Source organism: Ruditapes philippinarum, unplaced genomic scaffold, assembly GCF_026571515.1.
Source record: "Ruditapes philippinarum isolate M1 unplaced genomic scaffold, ASM2657151v2 ctg5060_1_1_1_1, whole genome shotgun sequence".
NCBI classification, from domain to species: Eukaryota; Metazoa; Mollusca; class Bivalvia; order Venerida; family Veneridae; genus Ruditapes; species Ruditapes philippinarum.
Window position 1 is genome coordinate 58613 of NW_026866873.1, and position 23227 is coordinate 81839.

The 23227-nt window shown below is 32.3% G+C and overlaps 1 protein-coding gene across 1 annotated transcript; it reads right to left on the reverse strand.

Moving 5' to 3' along the window:
* Positions 1-1335: 1335 nt before the first annotated feature.
* On the reverse strand, positions 1336-22884 carry LOC132734071 (kinetochore protein NDC80 homolog). The gene is made up of 17 exons (XM_060720782.1): positions 22836-22884; positions 17575-17677; positions 16821-16998; positions 16115-16223; positions 14986-15072; positions 13869-14054; positions 13008-13097; positions 10955-11048; positions 10375-10466; positions 9330-9474; positions 8075-8280; positions 7416-7565; positions 6585-6674; positions 5857-5949; positions 4638-4768; positions 2350-2452; positions 1336-1741 (listed from the first exon to the last, which is right to left on the reverse strand). Exons 2-17 carry the CDS (start codon positions 17672-17674, stop codon positions 1658-1660), a joined length of 1938 nt encoding a protein of 645 aa, XP_060576765.1. The 5' UTR covers positions 17675-17677; positions 22836-22884; the 3' UTR covers positions 1336-1657.
* Positions 22885-23227: the final 343 nt, after the last annotated feature.

A 23227-nucleotide genomic window follows, 5' to 3' on the forward strand; every position in this document is an offset into this window, starting at 1 on the left:
AATTGATAGTATATATCATTAAGAATTATCAACTTATACTATCAATGAAACAATTATTGGTTAATAAAAATGTTTTTCATACTAATCAATTTAAAACAATTTAAGAAATTTCCTAATCAAATATGTGTTATGCAGTTGATAATTTACCATAATTTTAATAAAAACTTCTAAACTAAATAAAGATGAACTATTGGTACATAATTATAAATAAATAAAAAAAACAAAAGTTCATTATTCATCAATTTTTATGGAGCATAATCATACATTAGAAACCTATGAAACAAGGGGATTTTGTCCGGGTTATGAAGGGGATTTTGTCCAGCCTTTCAAAAACATGAAGGGGATTATGTCCACCCATGAAGGGGATTTTGTCCGGGTTAGCGAAGGGGATTTTGTCCGAAGGGGATTATGTCTGACATTCACTAGAAGATGTCCTCCTAACCTCTACTGCAGGTAATTGTTATTAAATTGATTCATTCTTGGACATTAATGAAATTCCAATGACAGTTGCAGATGTGTAACACTTTGCTAGAAGTTTTTCAACATTTCAAATATAATTTTTTTTACTTAGTTAAGTTTAAACAGGCTAGAAGTAATAAATTTTCAAAAATTCATAGCAAACAAACAAAATAAACAAAAGACATGAGGTTAACATAAATGATTACTTTCATTTATTAATTTCAGATTATGAGCGAGGATTCAGCTGCCTGAAGAGAGTTAAGACTGAAAACAGGAATTGTCTCTCTGTTAAAGTTCTAAACTATCTTCTTGCCGTCTCCCTTCAAGGACCCCCATTAGAATCTTTCAACTTTGAGAAGGCAGTCAAGGCATGGTAGAAGACAGGCCCACTTTTAATGATGTTAATGAAGAAAAAACAACTGAAATATACTCATTTAAATGACACACACATACATATAAATGTTGATAAATCACATGTTGTGAACTTGTGTTTATATATAATTGTTTATTTATTTGAATCAATGGATATGGAAAAAATAAATAATAAAAATTAAGAAAATGTTTATCAAGTGAAGGGCTTTCATTATTTGTTTTAAAACAGCCCACAGCAGTATCTTGACACCAAAAACGGCAAAATTTTTCGACACGCGGTATGGGGTCAAGACCCCCTCCCGCACCCACCCCGTCTAAAAAAATGTAGCGCTTAAAAAAAATCCTAGGGAATTCCCTGCAATACACCAAGAAGTAAATAAATTATGATCCAGGTAAAGTTTGCGGACAGCAACGACAACTGCAACGCTGCCAGGACTATAACAATAGCTCTATTTTTAAAAAAAAAAAAAAAGAGCTAAATATCTCTCTTATAGTAAGCTACAGAGGAACGACAAAATAATGGTAAACTGCATTTCTCTTCTTACAGCTTGCAAAACAGTCTACCATAACTACATGTGTTATTTTTTTTGCGACAACTGAATGTAATAGCAACATCTTAATGGAACACTAATGCCTGCAGCTATGTCTTTGTGAATTAACATAACAAGACTACTGAATTACATCCAAGCTAATCAATGTCTCGTTTATTTGATTCATCAAATAATACAAGTTAAACAAGCACTAGAGTTGATCTACTACACAGTTCATGGTGAGTTTTTTTTGGATATGTAGACACAAACAGTTCCACATGTCACCCTGTCTTCAGTCACTCGATGCCCTTTGCAGAAGCCTCCTGTCTAACTTTCTCTTTCAAGGCTTCAGAATCTTCGTGAGCTTCTGCTAACTTTGCCTAAAATTTCAAGAGCGACAAATGGATATAAAACTTTTTGTCTGCGACCATTTGACATCGAGTAATTTTGCCTCCCAAGAATCAAACCAGCCACCCCAGGTCGGTAGATAATAAAACTTTTTTGTGAGATCGGTCTCGAATCTCAGGATTTTCATTGGTCAATATAAATTCTATGCTGGTTTTTGACCTATCAAATGCCTGAGATAGGAGTATGAGCATAGGTTCTGTATAACCTTGGTGTTAACCTGGATTATAAATCCAATGCTCTCCCTATTTAGCTAATGGATCAGACAAGCAAACAAATCAATTATGATGATATTTGTTACATTTTTTATACTTTGAATTACAATTCCATAATTTCATAAAGATAACTGCAGTCTATTTAGCAGAATTATACATGACTTGAATTTCTACAAACCAAAATCTTGTCCGTAATTTCATTATTTCTTGGTTAAAAAAGGAACATTATATAAATTAAAAAATAATAGTAATTTTCCGATGCAGTCCATTTCAGTTCGGAAAATGTGTTACTTCCACAGGACTGCAGTAAATTATGAGGATAAAGTTCCATTTACAATGATGATGATTATATTGAATAGATACTCTACCTGCATGTTCTCCATATGTTCCATAAAGGTTTGTAGAGCTTCCTGCAAGAAATTTTTATGCTGTTCCAATTTTCTCCTTGCCTTCTCTCTTTCTTGTAATGACCTATGTGTGAACAATTAAACACACCGATTAATGTACAATCCATGTACAATCCAAGCCTATAATTGTTTTCATTAATTCTATAGACTATGGTCAAATTCAACTAGCTTACTGATACTTTATAGAAATGATGTTTTAATTATTGTTACAGATTCATTTGAATATCTTTTTTTATATAAAAGGTGCCTAGTTAACAAGCTTGCTTAGAAAATACACACTTAAACTGGGCTTCCATGACCCAATGATAAAGGTCACAGACTTTGAACTGCATGCCTCTCTTCACTACAGACCTGAATCTATCAAGTGAATAAATATGCTATCTGCCCAGCTTACACAAGGTGGTTCTATAAAGATGTTAAATGTGTCTGACATAATGCACAGAGGGTCGTACAAGACATAATGTACGGAGGGTCGTACAAGACATAACGTTGGGACGGTAATACAAGACATAATGCACAGAGAGTCGAACAAGACATAATGCACGGAGGGTCATACAAGACATAATGTACGGACGGTCATACAAGACATAATGCACGGAGGGTCGTACAAGACATAATGCACGGAGGGTCGTACAAGACATAATGCACGGAGGGTCGTACAAGACATAATGCACGGAGGTCGTACAAGACATAATGCACGGAGGTCGTACAAGACATAATGCACGGAGGGTCGTACAAGACATAATGCACGGAGGGTCGTACAAGACATAATGCACGGAGGGTCGTACAAGACATTGCACGGAGGGTCGTACAAGACATAATGCACGGAGGATCGTACAAGACATAATGCACGGAGGGTCGTACACGGTCTTCCTGCATCAGTAAAGCTAGGAAATTCCTGAATGACCTTTCAACATGTGTTTAAAGTGTTGGTATGACTTAAAAGCCAGCAAAGCAAATAAACATCCAATATAACATTCATGGTCATTTTGTGTGAACAAAGACATGATGTATTTATTTTAAGATGAACAGGAACAATACTTTCATGTAAAGATAAATATTTGTAAATTGCAGTAAAAACAGTTTTCTTTTGGTTTATACACAATTTATTTGTTTGTGTGTGTAGGAAGGTTTAACTACCACTAAGTTTACAGACACACTCTCAAATCTGTTCCTAGAACCAATCAGTACTGAGCAATGAGGGTCAATTTTCTTGCTTACGGGAACAATGGCTTGCAACCTGACAGGGTTTTAAGAAAGTGACTAGATATCCTTACATTATTAGTCAGACGAGTTAATAACTCCACCATGCTGCCATATTTTTCTTTGTAGAAAGATATTTAAGCTTATTCACTATCGTAAACATTGAGTGTATGAGTTTGTTTTTAAGTAATACCAAAAAAGTAACCTAATTTATATCAAATAAATGACTAAAGGGAAACAACTTTTATTATCAAACAAACCCAACACATTTGTATTTTGAAAGTTCACTTGAAAGTTTACATGACTGTCCTTAAGGATAATATGGAGATGATATTCTGTTCAAAATTACAGTAGGATATTTGTGAAATAAGTCAATTTAAAAATTTGATAAAATTTTGAGATGAAACCGTATACATTTTTATTACACACTCGTGCCGATTTTGAGACTCCGTAAATATGGTATTGCACGACCATGCATATATTTTGACGTGACGTCATTAGTGTTATACAAAAATAGTGTAAAGAAGTGCTAAATGTTAGCGTTATACTTTAGGCGCGTCAAGGAAAAATGATTCTTTTTACACTTTCAACAGTCTTTATTTTGGGTATGTGATAGATAGAATATTAAATTCGTGCAAGTTCATTACTGAATTTATTGAACTTGTTGAATATAACAATATTATGCTCGCCAGAGGCTCGCATAGTATAATTTTATTCAACTTGTGCAATAAATTCAGTATTGAACTTACACTCATTTAATATCCTCTATGTATGACTAACTATAGCTGCACAACTAAGCAAGTTTACATCAGAGGCTTTTACATAAGCAATTTAAGCAAATTATGATAAAGGTTCAACAGAAACGAAACCGGTAGAAAATGAATAACCTAAACTAGCTCTGGTGTTGATGTGTTGTACTTCTCCATTTTCTTCTTACTTTGGAAATTATGTTAAAATTTTTAAAATTTAAGGAACTGATCAATCATTAAATTAATTTAATAAATTTCCAATTAAATAATGCAAATATAAAAGTTTTCAGAACAAACCAAGAGTCTAGTTTTTTCTTCTCGGTTGAAGCATCTTGTTGGGATAGGAACATGACACTTTCTAAATGTACCATTTCATTCTGAAGCTCTTCTACACACTCCTGCATTCTATGTATCTCCTTCAAATACATCTGTACATACAAATGAATAACAGCTGATTATATATCTTAAATGTGATGACCTGACAAACACATGTTGTAACGTAACAGAATACGCAGTTATAATGTTGATAAAGACAACTTTATCTTAGAATACAATCTGCATTAACTTTTTTTTACATCTTCCTAAAAATCATAAAGTTATTTATGCACAGTATCTACCCATAGCAGTGATAACAGTACAAAATGAACTTCCTTAGGATAAAACATTAAATTCTAACATGCTTGACACTAGTCTCCTAACAAACAGATAGGGCAATCAAGTGCATTATTACACAATATATGTACAGAATAAAAAACAAATGCTGACATGACTTCAATAAAAAAAAAATGCTTTTATTTTCTAAATAATGCACAGTTTATTGTTCAAATGCTTTGTTATTATTCACTCAGGCTGATAGGCCGACATCACTATATTCCTTCGAATTTGAACTCGAACCATGAATTATTCTTCGAGCACTCAAAATTGATTTGATATCTTTTTCGTAAATTTATGATGGACTCAATTCCATTGGATAACTGCAGCTTTTAAGATGAAGATTAATGTTTATGTTAATGCTATAAAATGCCCTCCCCCCCTTTATAATATCATAATTACGAAAAGAATTATCTATATTGAATACAATATACAAAGTAGCACTGACATCTTCATATACATAATAAAAACATATAAGAATAATGATTAGTCCTGTTGAAATCTCCAGATGTCATTTCAATAATACTAAAATCATATTTTTAAACTGAAGTATGAAAACTTATAAATTTTTTTCTTTTTGAGCTTTGTCTCAAATCTCAGGATTTTAGTTGGTCAGTGTAAATGTTGCCCTGGTTTCTGGCCGATCAAATATGGAGATCCGAGTCTGAACTAGAAAATTTTGGTCTTTAGCCTTTTGGCATTAATCTTGACCCAATCAACTTAAGCAAATGTTACTGGAAGTTACAACTACAACAAGATGAAACAATTATTATGTTACACTAAAAACTGAGATCATAAAAACAGCATAATTTGTCTTTGAGTAATATAATGATGAGACATGTATGTTACATGTCAAATACAACACCTGTTTCTTAGCGTCCACCTCATCCTCTGCTCTCTTATATTTACTCTCCAATAAACCAACCTCGTTCTGTAGATCACTCACATACTCTGATGCCTGCAATACATTTTATATACATCATCTATAACAATATAGAGAGAAAATAAACAAATACAATGCGGATTTACATATATTTACATTAAAATGCTCACTTAAATTAACACACCTCAATTCATATAATGGAATTGACATGCTATGGATATGGAAATGTTCATTATTGTAATACATGTAAAAAGTTTAAATGCCATTGCTAAAAATAGCAAGAAATGGTAAAAAAAAAAAGTCAAATTACATTGATGTACTTTATGCGGGCGGCACTGACAAGTTACTTATTACTAACAGCAATCAAACTAATGTTGCAATAGCCGTCTCATTCAGATTTATCCCCTTATCTGTTTCTTCTGTGCATGTTTTTATTTTCACTTTGTCACAACACACCATTACATATATTGAAACTTGTCCCCAAGCTGAGCTTACACTGGTGTAGTGACACCTTGGATGCCTCTCTGTGCTTTATTTCAGACACAATCATGTACCTGGGTAAAACCACATTTCATACAAATTTTAAGTATGTTAACATGTGAGTATCTTATTGCTAAGGGATCTTTGCATCCTCTGATAAGAACAATGGTCCTTATTTTGAAACCCTTAACAACTATTTCAAACCTTGTTATTTAGTTGGTAAACTTTACCTGTTCTAATTGCTCCTTTACTTTGATCTTTTCAGAGTTCTGACGATTGGCAGTGTCTGCACACTGTTGTTTCAGGGTTATCAATGCAGGCTGTAACAATAAAATAACATATATCATAACTGATGCATTCCTTACGAAACATTGACTTACCTACATAGAAATCAAAATTGTCTGGTCTGGACTGAAAGTCCTTGATCAAGTTATATTTGTAATGACCCTACAATGGTATGACTATTTGTGTTGCCAATTATATATTATATATCAGAAACATAGTATCGTTAAACCAGCAATATCATACTCTTTAATAATACAGGCAGGTAATCTGAATTTTCCTGCTGTCACATTGTTTAAGTCTATGCAACACAAGCAATATTATGATGTTTTATTCAGCTTTACAAAAATTTCTACAAATTTTTGGTTACATATCTATGAAAGGTCCACCTAAATGGCTTTCCTGGATAACTGACCAGTGATTACCAATTTCTGCGCAAGTGACCATCTACTATCCCTCGCATGATTTTTGATATGTGGCAGGTAGAATAAAGGATGGGCACAAATGTATATAACATCAAGGTTACTTGCCATAATGACAAGCAATTCAGACATATAAGCATATATCAAATAACATATAATTATATTAGATACTGCAAAAAGTCATTCAATGTCCAGCAATACTTATAAATAATAAACAGAAAACATTTTCTAAAGTTAAATAAAACCTATTTTCTGTACTTTAAACACAATGTCAATCTTCACCATCTTAGTAAAGGCATTTTTAAAGGCAATAGCCTACCATGTTCATTTGAAAATGCACAGATGTATATATCAAACCTTTATAATATCTTGGAAGTTGGACAAAGTGCCATCAGTGTAGGCAGTTTTCTTCAGTTCATAGTCAATACCAGAAGAGTTTTCAGCTGTAATAGGGATAAGCTTCAAACTGTGAGCTAGTTTATTATATGCTTGACACTTGGACTGGATCTGAAAATAACACGAAAGCTAATAAGTAATTATATATAATATAATATTGTTCTATTAAGTTGATTGTTGCATCATATAAACATAGAATGCAAAATATTTTTTTCAATGAGTTTAAATGGCAAACAAAATATCTTAGAGTTGTTAGTACTACTCATCTTAATGTCCAGTTTATTATCTATCTTTCCTTTTCGTCAATTCATCCCAAAAGAGAAATTAAATAGCATTTGGATGAGAATACAGACAATTCTATTTCCAACTAATTTTTCAAGAATTAAAGCACAAAGAAACAATTTTTCAAGAATTGAAACACAAACAAATATTTTTTCAAGAATTAAAGCACAAACAAATAATTTTTCAAGAATTGAAACACAAACAAATATTTTTTCAAGAATTAAAGCACAATCAAATAATTTTTCAAGAATTAAAGCACAAAGAAATAATTTTTCACAAATTAAAGCACAAACAATCTAAACACAACAGATTAAATGGCAACTAAAATAAAGAATCACCTGTTCAACTTCTTTTGAGAGTCCTATCTCCTCTTTCCAGATATCTTCATCTACAGCCTGTATATTTTTCTCAATGTCGGCTTTCTGTCGCTCTAGCTCTCGTGTTCTCATGTTAATACGTTCCACATCTTCCTGGGTAAACTCCTGGTTCTCGTACATTAACTGCATTTTTAATACCTTCGCATTCTCTGATTCCAGTTCTATTGCTACATTTTTAGTTTCAAGAAATATTTGTGAGTATTACTTAGACACTTAAAGTTAATTTCTGCAGAAATATATAATGATTAAAACTTTAATTACAGATTAACAATCTTACATTTTTAAAAGGGGCCTTCAGCTTTTCTAAAGGTAAAATATGTTTTTTTTAGATAAATTGTTTCTTATAATTGCCGATCGTTTCGTATAATTGCCAAATTAGAAGGATTAAGGTGGAAAATAAAGTTGCAGACAATAGAATACATAAACAATAAGGAAACCCCTCGATACTTCTTATCTACCAGTCTGCTCTCTATATTTAAATTAGTAAAACAGATGTTTTGTCTCCTAATCTTCTGTTTTTAGAAATGAACATAACACGTTTTTGAAGACGGCTTATTGGGCTTAACAGTTATGATGCACTTTCCAAGATAAAATTAATAAAATACTTAGTTTGAAACAACTCAGAAATTTTTTCCAACAGAAAATAAAAGCTGATGGTCACTTGAACTTTTACAAACAAATGCTTGATTATAAAACTGTCCGTTATTAATTAGGACAGTTTTAGGACAATTCAACCTAAAGGCAGATTACACATATAAGCAGCCTAACCTGACTAACTTTAACCTGACTTGCAACTAGTGGCAAAGGCAAAATCAATATTGCTCTGCAGAAACTTATGTCTTAGGAATTAAAATCTGAGAAGGCACACAACAGAAAAAGAAAGGAAAGGGTTTTTCAAATTTAATATCAGTTGCCAGTGAGTCTAAAATCTAACAGTTGATGATAAGATATGATATCTGCTATCCAGCATTACTGGAAAAGAAAGTATAAAACATTATTTTTCTAGTCTGGGTAGAAATACCAGTCATCTGAAAGCTAGCTAGTTTCAACACATGAATCACTATGTTTAAAATAAACAAACATTTCTATATCATTTTAAATGCCAAAAATAGCTTGTCCCAATCTTTAATTAACATTTGCAAATGTCATACTGTTGTAACTGTATGCTAAAATGAACTTGCTGACTGATAACATTATGTTTTAAAGTGTTACATACCCAGATTAGCACAAAGTTCCTCGACCTCGGTCAGTTGTTGTTCCTGTTGTCGTTTATGTGTCTCTAACTCATTGAGGTAACTGACAAGTCTTTCATCATCATGTTGTAACAATTGTAATCTCTGATTGGCTGCCTTTAAATGGTCCTACAACAAACAGCAGAAATCTTTGCTTAAATGTATTTCTCTTTTTACTTATTTATTTACTTATCTTATTATTGGAGTAAGTTATGCCAAATCACATGCCTAAAGAGCCCTGACCAAGCTGCAAATTTTTGTGAGCATCTAAAAATTGCAGAAAGATTTGTATCATCATTTTCCTTGCAAAAGCACATGTTTTAGTATACGTGTACAGTTAAACTTTGATACATTGAAATTGAAGGGACTTTGGCATACCAAGATTCAAATCAAAGCTGGCAAGCTGACATCATTTTATGAGAAGTGTTGTAAAACATATTTTCCAGACAAGAAATGTTAAATATTTCTCAAAAGAAAAAGAATAGTTACATTATCACCTAAGGTAAAGTAAATTCTCAATAGTTTTATATCATGCCTCAGCATATATATATATATATATATATATTCATATGTCATCATTTCCAACTGAATAACAACCACAAAATCCATGCATGGACATAACAATATAGATTAATACACCAGAACAGAAATCTTTCATTGTATACAGTTATCAACTTCTTGAATGCTGTATCAAAGAACTACAAAAACACATTTTTAAGTGTTTTATGGGAGAGTACAATACCCATTATACTTGTTTCATACGTGTACATATCCTTTGTATATTTAGAATATAAACTGTCCACAGCAGAAAATTTTTACTGATCAGATTAGTAGTGTCATATGGTATAATTACCTTGAGACCTTGAAACAAAATTGTAGAAACAAAAGACTTTATAAAATGACTTCACACTGACTTATTTCTTCCCTAAAAATGGTTGTTATAGTGCAAACTAAAAAAAATATAGAAATTATAAAATCCCCTTCTGACAGTTCTTAAAATATTTTGACTAGCCATAAAATATAACTTACAGGATCTTTCTCGAGGAGTTCTAACTGTTGTTCTAGTGCATTGTTTTCTTCTATTAGACCATCAATGCCACCTGCCCCTAAAAACTTGTGTCCTGATAACAAAACAAACATTAATTTTTATCTTAAATTTTGATAGCAAATCTAAATATTCAAATGCAACAATATTCTACAATTAAATTTGTTGTTGTTGTTTTGGTTGGGTTTCATGTCGCACCAACACTGTAAAAGTCATATAGTGACTTTCCTGCTTTACTGGAATATGAGGACATTAGGTGCTCCTACCGTTCAAGTATCTCCTTTTGTAATAACTTATGGAAATTTGACTCTCTAGAGTCTGATACAGCATTAAATTTGTAGAGACATATGTAGAGTTTAAAAAAACTCCTAAAAATTCCTTCTGACATTATTAATTGGATAAGGATTTTACACAAAGATATACTATGACCATGACTTTAATGGCCTCAAAACCATTAAAGTTACCTACTGGCAATGAAACATGTATCATAGTTAAAGTTTGAGCCTGTTTTATAATATTTAAACAGTTTTACCCATGTACAGAAAAACTGAAAATGTAACTTACTTAATGATGTTCTGAGAAGATTGTCTTCCTCCAAATATTCATCATTGCCATCCATGAACGAGTGGTATGTACTACATACATACTGGTAAAATATCTGAAAAATATGTGGTATGTACTACATACATACTGGTAAAATATCTGAAAAATATGTGGTATGTACTACATACATACTGGTAAAATATCTGAAAAATATGTGGTATGTACTACATACATACTGGTAAAATATCTGAAAAATATGTGGTATGTACTACATACATACTGGTAAAATATCTGAAAAATATGTGGTATGTACTACATACATACTGGTAAAATATCTGAAAAATATGTGGTATGTACTACATACATACTGGTAAAATATCTGAAAAATATGTGGTATGTACTACATACATACTGGTAAAATATCTGAAAAATTTAGCAACATGAACGAGTGCTACATACATACTGGTAAAATATCTGTAAAATATAGCAGAATGAGTGGTATGTACTACATACATACTGGTAAAATATCTGAAAAATATGTGGTATGTTCTACATACATACTGGTAAAATATCTGAAAAATATGTGGTATGTACTACATACATACTGGTAAAATATCTGTAAAATATGTGGTATGTACTACATACATACTGGTAAAATATCTGAAAAATATGTGGTATGTACTACATACATACTGGTAAAATATCTGAAATATATGTGGTATGTACTACATACATACTGGTAAAATATCTGTAAAATATGTGGTATGTACTACATACATACTGGTAAAATATCTGAAAAAAATAGCAACAACATGAACGAGTGGTATGTACTACATACATACTGGTAAAATATCTGAAAAAAATAGCAACAACATGAACAAGTGGTATGTACTACATACATACTGGTAAAATATCTGAAAAATATCACAACAACATGAACGAGTGGTATGTACTACATACATACTGGTAAAATATCTGAAAAATATAGCAACAAATATCTCTTTAGTTAGAGACAAAACAATAAACACAAACATCATGTGTAAATAATCTTATTTCTTGATAATTAAACAAAGATAATGTAGAATATTTCTACAAACAACAAAAGCTGAGCTTTACTATTCTCAGTGGTCGACAGTAAGAAAAGGGGCATAGCTCTGTTAAAAGGTATGATTTCTGCCCATCATAATCACAAGGAACAAGTGTTTGAAATTTTAACTAATTCCTTTAAGTAGTTTTGAAGCACAAAAAGGGCAGTGTGTTCAACTATTCTAAGTGCTTGATAGTGAAAGCCAGGATAATGTAAAATTATCTATTTTAAAAAATAATAATTCTGTCAAAATCCATGTGAGAGTTATGGGCCTTTGATAGAGACCTCCTATTATGCTGTCAAAGAGGTTTGTGAAGTTTCAACTTATTCCCTTTTATAGTTTTGGCAATACTAACTTGCACACAAGAACTTAACCAAAGTGTGATGCCAATGTTGACACAGTGGTGAATACAACAGCTACCAGCGATCATTACCTACCTACTACCTGTTTGGAGTAGGGTCAGTCTGCAATGTTGTAAAATTATACTAGAATCAATACCGCTAGCCACTCTATGTTAGTGTTTTGATATTGGAACAACTGAACTTATAATGAAAATGTTCCAATTTCAGGCAAAACATCAAATGGGTTATTTTTTACTGCTGTGTTTTACTGAGTTTTATGAGTTTTGGTTCAAAACACAAGATTTCATGAATTTTACATAATCATTAATTGTGACTGTCAGTAAAAAATTTAACTTATTTAAATTTTTCAGCAGTAAAAATTATTAACATAATGAAAAGTTGGTATAGAACTGGTGTCATTTCATCTTCCATTTAAAATATAATACATATCAAGGACTGGATAAAATCAGACTGTGCTTTATTTTATATAAAATAAATAATAAATGACATGTTCATAATTATGGTCATAAATAAAGTAAATTTAGATTTTTTTTTTTAATTGCTCAATGCAAGACTCTCAATTTGTTGTGACAAAAACCAATGTCAGTGACACAGAAAACCTGGACAAGAGAGAAGCCTGTTTACCTGAGCCTCTGACATAGTGTCACTATCAAAACCATCATCATCTGGTGGAAACATCATATTCTCCATATGCTCCCCTATAGCCATACCATACTGTAAAACAAAATGCCATACCATACTATAAAACAAAATGCCATACAACTATATATCAGTTCTAATATCAAACTTTGAACTATTCTGGCTGAAACAACAGTTTTCTGTTTTGATACATGTTACTTTTCTGTTCCTTACACAGCAATTTTTTTCATTTAATGCTAAAAAACTAACACGATACAGGATCACTATTTTTCTTTCTTTCTTTTCATAATCAACAATTAGTTGGCTTAACAAAGAAATATTCATTAATCAAATTTTGAAATGTATCCTCAATATAAGAACATGCTATTAAAAAGAAGCATGTATAATCAAAGGACGGGACAAACAAAAAACTAGATACTGGTAGTACCCCCTATTTTTTTCCAGGAGCAATACAATTCTCTCCAGTCACTCTTGTTTACACATTGACTACATATACATTGCAAATAACATATATTTCTAATTCAAAAGTTCTTTTTTTACAATACTTTAAACATCTTAAAATGTGAAACTGTTAAAACAGGAGATATATTTTCTACCTCTAAAGGCTCTTTTAGTGTTTCCTCTGCAAAATAAAATACTGTATAAGTGTTTAAGTTGGCGAATTTTGCAAATTGACAAAATTTGCAAAAATTTCCTGTAGTGTGAATATCAACCAACCCGTCATCAAATTCTACCATTGCATGATTCGCTAATATTTCCTCATGTGAAATGGAATTTTAAATTTGTTAACTTTTAGACACATGGAAATATCCACATATATAGTATCAAAATATAAACAATACTTACATTAATAAGTTCAATGAGAAAGGTCAAGGCTACCAGAATGTGAGGCCATGTATGGAGACTACCAATAGCAAACATAGATGTTCGAGATATCAGAAATGGATAGCCGATTGACTTCAAGATTCGCGGAATCTCTTCTTCAGGTTTAGGCGAGAGCTTGTACTTAGGCGAGATGAATCCATAGATAAACTGTGTAATAGAACAGAGAGCAATAACATGTAAACTTTGCATAATAACTCTTCATAAATATATAATTATAGAAAGCAGTGTTGCATCTAGGCCGCGCGATTGCGCGATTTGCGCATTTTTTATGCAGATCGCGCATTTTATTGAAGTCAGTGCGCGCCAAGTCCCGCATCTGACAATCTTTTCAACTTAATTCAGTTTATCTTCATCGTATCTTAAACGCTTCAGCCATGTTTGTTTTCACTCGTGGTTATGACTAACATACGTACTAAATCGCGTGTAGCAGCCGACTAAGTCATCTCGCGTGTGTTTTGTAGTATTCGTCAATATTTTATTTTTCTTACTTCCGTTTTTGAGCGAACGATAGCTGTCAAAAATGCCTGAATGTAAAATAAATGAACTCTATTCGGTATGTCATATTGTAAGGTCAATGTATGTCCCCCACATCTTTTTCAAATCCCCCACATTTTTCAATTGAGTGGGGGACAATCCCCCATAATTTTGAAATTCTAGATGCAACACTGAGAAAGTATCATTAATATCAAACATTTACACTAATAGGTAATTACATAAAAAATAATACATGTACCAGGTACAATTGAATGTGTTTTCATTTAAATCAAGTAAGAATGATCTTTTTTCAATAGCAATTAGTAACATATGATATTAAATAAATTCAACAAGTGTGAAAATAACAATTACTTATGTGAAAGTTTAGAATGATGATCAACTGATTTTAAAGCGAAACATGTTTTGATAAATTGTGTAGGTTTTGATCTATTTATGATTTTATCTTAATATATGATATGTAAATGTAAGGAAAATATATATTCATGCTTCTTTCTTGATGCACAATATTCTATACTTACATACATGTATATATGTACATGATACATTAGAAACAAAGGAAGTAATGAAAGAATAAATTGTTCACCTCATATATTTTGAAGAAATCTTTTGATGTTGGGGACTGCAAAGTTTTTAATGTAATGTTGTGTGGATATCCTCGCTCAGTTAAAAACTGAAGACAGAAAAGAAATGACAATGTTTGATTGACATGTGTTCCCCTTAAACTACTAAAGCTCATTTGTAAGAGCTAATCAACTTATATAATCTGTCAAAGATCTGGAGGAAGTCATCCTTCAGGAGCATTAATCACAACAAAATTACATGAAAATTGCAGACTTGGTTTGATTGATTTTTGACAGATTTCAAACTAAAATGCTAACAAATGATAATCATCTTTACAATGTGTTACAATCATTCAACTTTTTTCTGCTGACTTATTCATTTTTCTGGAAATCCAAATCTATAGACATAATCAGCCTTTTGTTTATTTTTAGAAAGTATCATTTTTAAGCAGTTCTGAAAATAATTCAAACATCTTTTTATTTTTCATGAAGACAAGCGTTAAAAATTCTGTTATAAGAGTCATACTGTAATCAAATTCATATAATAATCATGAATATAGATATTTTTTAAAAAACATTTATCTTGACTCTTTTTCTGTCCAGTGCTTACTGTAATCCAGACAGACTTTCATCATGTGTTACACTACCATTTACACCTTGTATTATTTGCTGAAGTTATAGTTTTGCTGAATGGTATCCAGTCCTTTGGAAAAGGGAGATTTATATTTACCAAATTATAAATCAATATAAACGTAAATGCCACTCCTTAATACTGACAGCATACTGTAGAACAGGTTTTATTCATGTTAGATTAGTTTACGTTAATATTCTCAAACAGACCTCTTATTAATAGTTAACATAAATAAATAAGATAGCCTCAAACTGCGAATATCTTATTTTATTCAGCAACACTTTTCATTTCAAGTAGGATGATGACACAAATATAGGAACATGCTAACAAAGATAAATACACTTTTTGGACATAAAGTGCAAAATTTTAAACAACACAAATTTAAGATATTCTACAGTGTAGGTTGAGCTGTCCTTTGTTTGGCTTTGAGTGTACTTTATTTCATCAAATTCTTAATATCTTGTTTGAGAATTAGAGAAAAGTATGATATATTACATAGTTATATGATTATCAAAACTAACCTCTAATACTATCTTTATAGATTTTTGCTGATAAGACTTGTCTGACACTGGTCTTGGATCTTTTGGGACACCATTACTTCTCATTCCTATACCACTTCCTCTAGACAACCTAACATGACAAATATTAAACACAATGCACAAATATTGCAAATACCAATGCTTCACTGTTGCTTAAAGGCAACAATGAAAAATAAATTCAAGAGTGTTGTGGTATTATGGTTGTTATGCACTTAATTTCTCAACAATATGAGTAACTTCAGGGCTTCCATTAAGTTTCAAAATTTGGAAGTCAGAGACTGCACAATGTTTGATATTGGAAGTCACATTATATAGGTAAAGAAGGAAAAGTATTAGATTTTGGAAGTCACAAGCCAAAATTTAAATGACTCCCAAACTTCCATTAACTTAAGCCCTGTAACTTTCAATGTTTGGGATTTTGAATGTTCAAGATATTGGTATTTATATAATTAATTAAAAATATTTTCCACGTGAAAAGGGGGCATAACTCTATACAATATAGTAACAATATTGTGACGAAGATAAAGTTTTCTGGACTTTCTTTATCAATGGACTTAACTGTAAGAATAAAGATTTAAAAAGTTTGATTCACATACAATATTTTCTAATTTATCAACATGACAATGCGAAAGACATTTTTTAGGAATTCAAATTTTAATTCAAATTCATGTATAGACTTCATTCAAACGTCCTATCAATTTTTTGTGCGTGACCAAACCTAGGAATCTGTAACATAGACTTTCTACTACCAGACATAGATGGTCGACTGTTTGAAATTGATGGGCCGCCTCCTGGTCCTATTGAAGGTCGTCCACCAGTGGACATTCTGTTACCAGATAATGATCTGCCACTTTTAGATGGTCGAGCTGCAAAATACCCCCGGAATAACATTAATTATCTTTAAAGTTTTCAAAACATATTAATCATGTATTGAAATGAATGTTAACTATGAACTTGACTTCATGCATTTTTGTAATAAATCCATGATTTTATCTAATTTATAAAATAAACTACAACTAAATCTACAAATATCAAAATACATTTAATATCTTACATTAGAAAAAAAACAACAAAAATCAATTTCATTTACACAGAATTTATTTTAGTTTGATTGTGTAAGAAGCTTTTTATTTTAAGCTTAAAGGCACACTCTTTAATCTGTTCCTGGAACCAACCAGTGCTGAGCAATAAGTGTAAAGTTTCTGAAGCAAAAAACATCTTGCCCCCAAATAGGGTTTGAACCCACACAGCTAAACATCCTATATCTATAGTCTTAACATATGAACCACTCAGCCTTGCCGCTGCATAAAAAAATATAGAAAGATTTCTTGCTTGTTCCTCCTATATTACATAAGTACTTTAATCTGAGTTACTGGTGTAAAATCACCATTATATATGAATGCTTGTTACAGTAGTGTTTTATTGAGATCTCTTTCTCATACCTGAACTTGATACTGAATTTCTACTGTTTCTCGAACTTTCTTGATTTCGTATCCTCAACGGCCCCAAAGAAGACCTATCTGATGAAGATGAACGCTTCATGGTCTGAAACAAATTATGTATAAAAATACAGTACACTAGTACTTTATGCCAGTGAGAGAAATTATTCCTTATGATTTTTGTTCTGTAGACTTTATTTATAACATTTATCATTACCAGGATATTGAGTAATATAAAATATTGGCCAAGTTGGTATAGGGCCAAGATGACGAAGCCGGGTCAACTCGGCCAAAACTAACTTGGCTCCGAGTCATCATGCCCCTATACCAAGGAACTAAATATAAGATGGAGAGAAACTGTGACGTCACACAGTGAAAATCAGTTTCGGCGGAGTTGTGTTCCCGCAAGTTATCATATGTTGTTAGATTTTGCGAGATTCGATGCATCCTGGGTAAAAGTAGCCAAAACACAGCCATACTGAATTCCCGGAGGTACATCAACAAAAAAGGCTAAACATTTTTTACTTATATAAGAAGCAATAGTTATTTATTCTAAAACGTACAAAACACTCTTTTCCACACAATTATTTCTCCAAAGAAAATCCATGTTGGCAATGTAAGCCATAATTCACGGATATTGCCGAAGTTTAACGATAGCGTGAAAATCGGAGACTAGCGGGAAAGCCCGATTATCACCGACGCGCGCAAAGGATTTTGGGTCTGAATTGGAATCTCGTCTATTTTCAGAGTTTTCTATCCGTTGTTTATATATCTGTGTCTATACCAACTTGGCACCAACACAGCCGCGCGACCAATTTAATTCTGTAAATACGTACTAATAACATTTAACAAGCTTAGTGTTTTAAATTAATTTTATAAACAGTCCATTTATTAGACTAATTAACAGTTAGCTGATTTACCAAAGTAACTGTAAACAAGTTAAATGAGTTACGATTCACTTGAAATACTGCAATTCTATTGGACAAAAAATAAATTCAAACACTAAAGTGCCTTAATTGTTTGTTACACCATTACAGACATTAACATATATCTTAATATTAAAAGTTCAAGAGATCAAAAGATAATGAATTATTAATTTAAGATTTAAAGTGTCAAACATGTTTTTGTAATCAATCAAGCATTCTAACACGACCCGCATTTTTCCTTATTGAACATAGAAGAACTGACAGTGTGTGTTATTATGCAATAAAATCACTGTTTGACGTTCTATATTTAGACTCATGACGTAATCATTATACACGTGACGCAACCACTAAAAATGTGACGCGCTGAAAATAAGTACGGAAACAAATCACAATTTAGCTCTATATCAAGTAAGACAGCATTTATTTGAGGATGTGTTAGAATCGAAATAATATATCCAAACTGTGATTTTATCGCTTGATAAGATCCATGTTTGTCATTCAGATGTGCATAATTACATCACTGACATAATTCCTCGCATCCAAACTCCAGACGAACTCCAAACAGTGAAACCACAGGCACGAGTATCGGACCTGGGAAGAAAATATGACCACATTGATAAAAAAACCTCTGTGTTCATCGTAATTTTGTGTTCATCTTAAATGTGTCAAAAACCAAAAAAAAACTCTACTGTAGTGTAAGTTAAAAGGCCGGAAACTCGAGTCTACAAGCAAGGGGTTCATTGCCCGGGCCGTTCTGAAAACAATTGTCCAGACAATTAAAAAAAAACTTTTATCACTATTTCATGCTTGTATTAAGCTTCCAAATGAGACCAACCACAAGTCTCTAGTCCTTCCTGTTCATGAAATATCTATCAGCAAACGAGCGCATTCATGCTAAAAATCCTTGGTAGACAAAATTGTGGCACAACAATTTGGTACGTAAACATAGACTTATACATGTTTGCCAGCCGAGTACGGGTCAAAATCACTTAAATTTAATAAATAATGTTACTTAATACATTAAGTTGGACCACTCACAATCTGATACACGCTGAAGCCAATCCTGTATCGAAAGTCAACCAGAACTGTGACATAGTTATGTCATGCTGTAATTCAATAAAAATTTGCATATTTTTGGTCAGGCAAAAAATATTTTTAAAACAGGTAGTTAGAATATTTTTGGGAACTTCAGTCTAAAATTTTTTGAAAAAATAATTGATGAAATATTGCCTCAAAGTTTATCAGTGGGTTCACATTTCATAAAATTCGCCGCCATTGCTGCCCTAATTATCACATGACTAATGAGAATTTAGGTTTGGATACCTTTGCATGACCCAAATGCTATTTTTAGCTCGACTTTTTTTAAAAAAAAAAAAAGTAGAGGTATTGCTATAGTCGCGGCGGCGTTGCCGTTCCCGTCCGCAAACTTGTTCCTGGATCATAACTTTTTCATTTCTTGGTGTATTGTCTTCATACTTGGCCACAACAACCCTTGGGACAAGACCTTTCAGTAGACCACACTAACCTTGACCTTCATCCATAAATGACCTTGACCTTCAAGGTTAAATATCCAAATTTTGCTTGTTCATGCTGTTATTGGCTGTAACTTTGTTATTTTTGAATGGATTGTCTTTAAACTTGAACATAATAATCTTCAAGGATATCCCTTAAAAATAACCAGACAGATGTTGACCTTCACTCATAAATGACCTTGACTTTGAAGGTCAAATTATTGAAATTTTCATTTTTTTGGCTATTATTGGCTGTAACTTTGTTCTTTTTGAATGGATTGTCTTCAAACTTGAACATAATAATCTTCAAGGATAACCCTTAAAAAAAACCAGACAGACCTTAACCTTCACTCATTAATGACCTTGACTTTGAAGTTCAAATTATTGAAATTTTCATTGTTTTTGTTGTAACTGGCTGTAACTTTGCTATTATTGAAGGGATCAACTTCATATCATAACAGAACATACTTAAGGACAAGACCTTGTTGTTTATCGTGACTTCACCATGTGACACCACCACGTGACTCCACCACATGACACCACCACCTGACTTCAACACGTGACTCCATGTGACACCACCATGTGACATCACCCATGTGACACCACCACATGACACCACCACCTGTCTCAACCACGTGACTCCACCACGTGACTTGGCCACGTGACACCCCCACATGATTTTACCACGTGACACCACCACAAGACACCACCACGTGCCACAACCACGTGATTCCACCAACGTGACTCCACCACATGACACCACCACATGTCAACCATGTGACACCACCATGTGTCACCACGTGACTCCCCCACGTGTATCTATTTATAGAATTTTCTATTTATAGAATTGCGTGTTTCTATTTATAGAATTGCATGTTTCTATTTATAGAATTTTCTTTTCATAGAATTGCGTGTTTCTATTTATATATATATATATATATATAAGTTAGTATATTTATATATACAAAAAATATAGACAAAACTTATGTGACAAGACAGACCGATTAATTTTATAAAAAGGAAACGTTAAGATTTTGTTCAAACATTTCTTTGTTTGCTTTTAGAGAAAGTAAAAAGTTGAGCGTTGCCCCCGCCCGGCGGTGGCTCTTGTTATTTGAAAACATGGCTTTGCAATTATGAATAACAGTATATTTATTCAATAACAGACATTGTATCTAAAACATGTTGAATTTATATTGTCTTGAGTGGTGATTCATGAATTATTTGTTTGTCTTTATTAAAAATCGTACCCTCACTAAAAATAGTGTTTGTCCGTTACTTAAAATAGATGCTAGAATTCCCAAAACTTGTAATCCCGCGAGATTTCATTAAAAAGCAGACTCCATATTGGTAAACATTCTCTACATATTTCCCTAACAAATAGTTGGGTACACAATGTCATTGAAGTTTCATTTAAAAACAAAACATGAATTGATTCAAAATTGATTTGTTTATCAAATGGTATTTTTATTTGACCCAAACTTGATTTTAATAGGTTTTTATGTACTGCTCACGAACTGCCAAAATTCTGGTAGCCTTTGCAAATAGGCTTGACCCACAACTTTACTGTTGCACAAATAAAAGCGACATATAAAGTTATGGATGGCTTCCATAACTTTATATGATTTTTCTCACTTAATTGGGAAGAGGCCTTAGCCTCTTGATTTTGGGAAAAATTGTTGCTAAAACTGCTGATTTGGGAAGTAAAAAAGCTGGTTTAAGTTCAGATTTTTGGGAAAACTGCAAAATTTTAAAGAAAATTTCAATTGGGAAAAAGGCCTTTTTTCGGAATCTGCTATATAAGTATGAAAATCACTGGAGCCAGAACTAAAAACTTTGATGATGATGATGAAATTTTGCAATAAAATAAAATTTTATATTTGCATTTCCAAATGTTTTTTTTTTGTTAATTTTGAAAACTTTGGGCATAAACTAATATCGATTATATTATGGCTTCGTTTTAATGAGGGGGCAGGGGACGTATTCAAATTTTTAATAACTTACGACATGGTGTTTTGAAGGTACTGGAAACTTCTTACATTTCTCTGTCATTGTAATTCTTTCTTGTTTGTGAGTAGGAAATGAGAAGTATTTTGGGGTTTTTACCCGAAACTAAGCATTTTGGTAGCTTTATATGTATTTCTGAATCTGACTCTCCGAATGGAGGTGAAAAAGTTAAAAATCAAGCTTTGACAGTTGGCGCCATACAACTACGAAATTTCGAATAAATTGTGTGAAATATCTAAATGTATGACAGACACTTTATTGGTCATTTTTGAAAATGCCATAGCTTGCACTGCGTGTTAGTGATATTTTTAAAGGAATCGGGCGGATTCTGGAGTATGCTGCACCTTCATGAAGATTGCCCATATTGGTATATTTTAGGTGTGATTTTGGCTGGGTAAATATAAATTGCTGTCAGTCATTTTTTTAAGGAGCAATGCATGCAAACTATTATTGTCTTCAATGTATGTCATATATCATTGAATAATGCTGTGCAACTGGTTATCTGCCTGTGAAACAGATTTTGAAATATTTAGAATTGGGTTTCTGGTCACACTGAAATACAAAATTGTTCATTTTTAGGTCCCCTGCCCACTTACAATAAGTACGATACTTGGTCACGAACATTTTGTGCACGAATCCAAATTAAATTATTAGTAACATTTAAAAGCGAATCCTCGCCTCCTATCAATGAAGGATCATGCTGAAATTACTAGAAACATAGAGAAGTTAGATTTTTTATACCTTATATTTAGTCTTTCAACAACATATCATCGTGATGTCACTTAAAAAACAAAAATAACAAATAATGTTTTGAACTTACCGCTTTCTACACTTGATTTTCTATACTCTAAATTCACTGTACACAAGTTTAATCGAACGAACTAAGTACACTAGGTGCCGGTATCTAGAAGCGGTTATTTGCACAGGCGGCAGTATCAGTGTCACAGGGTCATTTTGTCCTTGCTAGAATACTCTGTAATTCATACCCATACTCTATATCATTCCCCTATCGTCTCTTTTTCAATCATTCATATCATTATTCAACTTCATACTAATAACTTCATTTGACCTGTAACACGTTGACGGGCCTCATTCACTTCATTTTTGAATTCGGTCACGCTAACCTTTACGCATGCGCACAAGAAATGAGAACTTTTAGCGAGAGCTGTTGTTTTTCATTGACTCCGTATTTATATTTTATTGTGTGCCAAC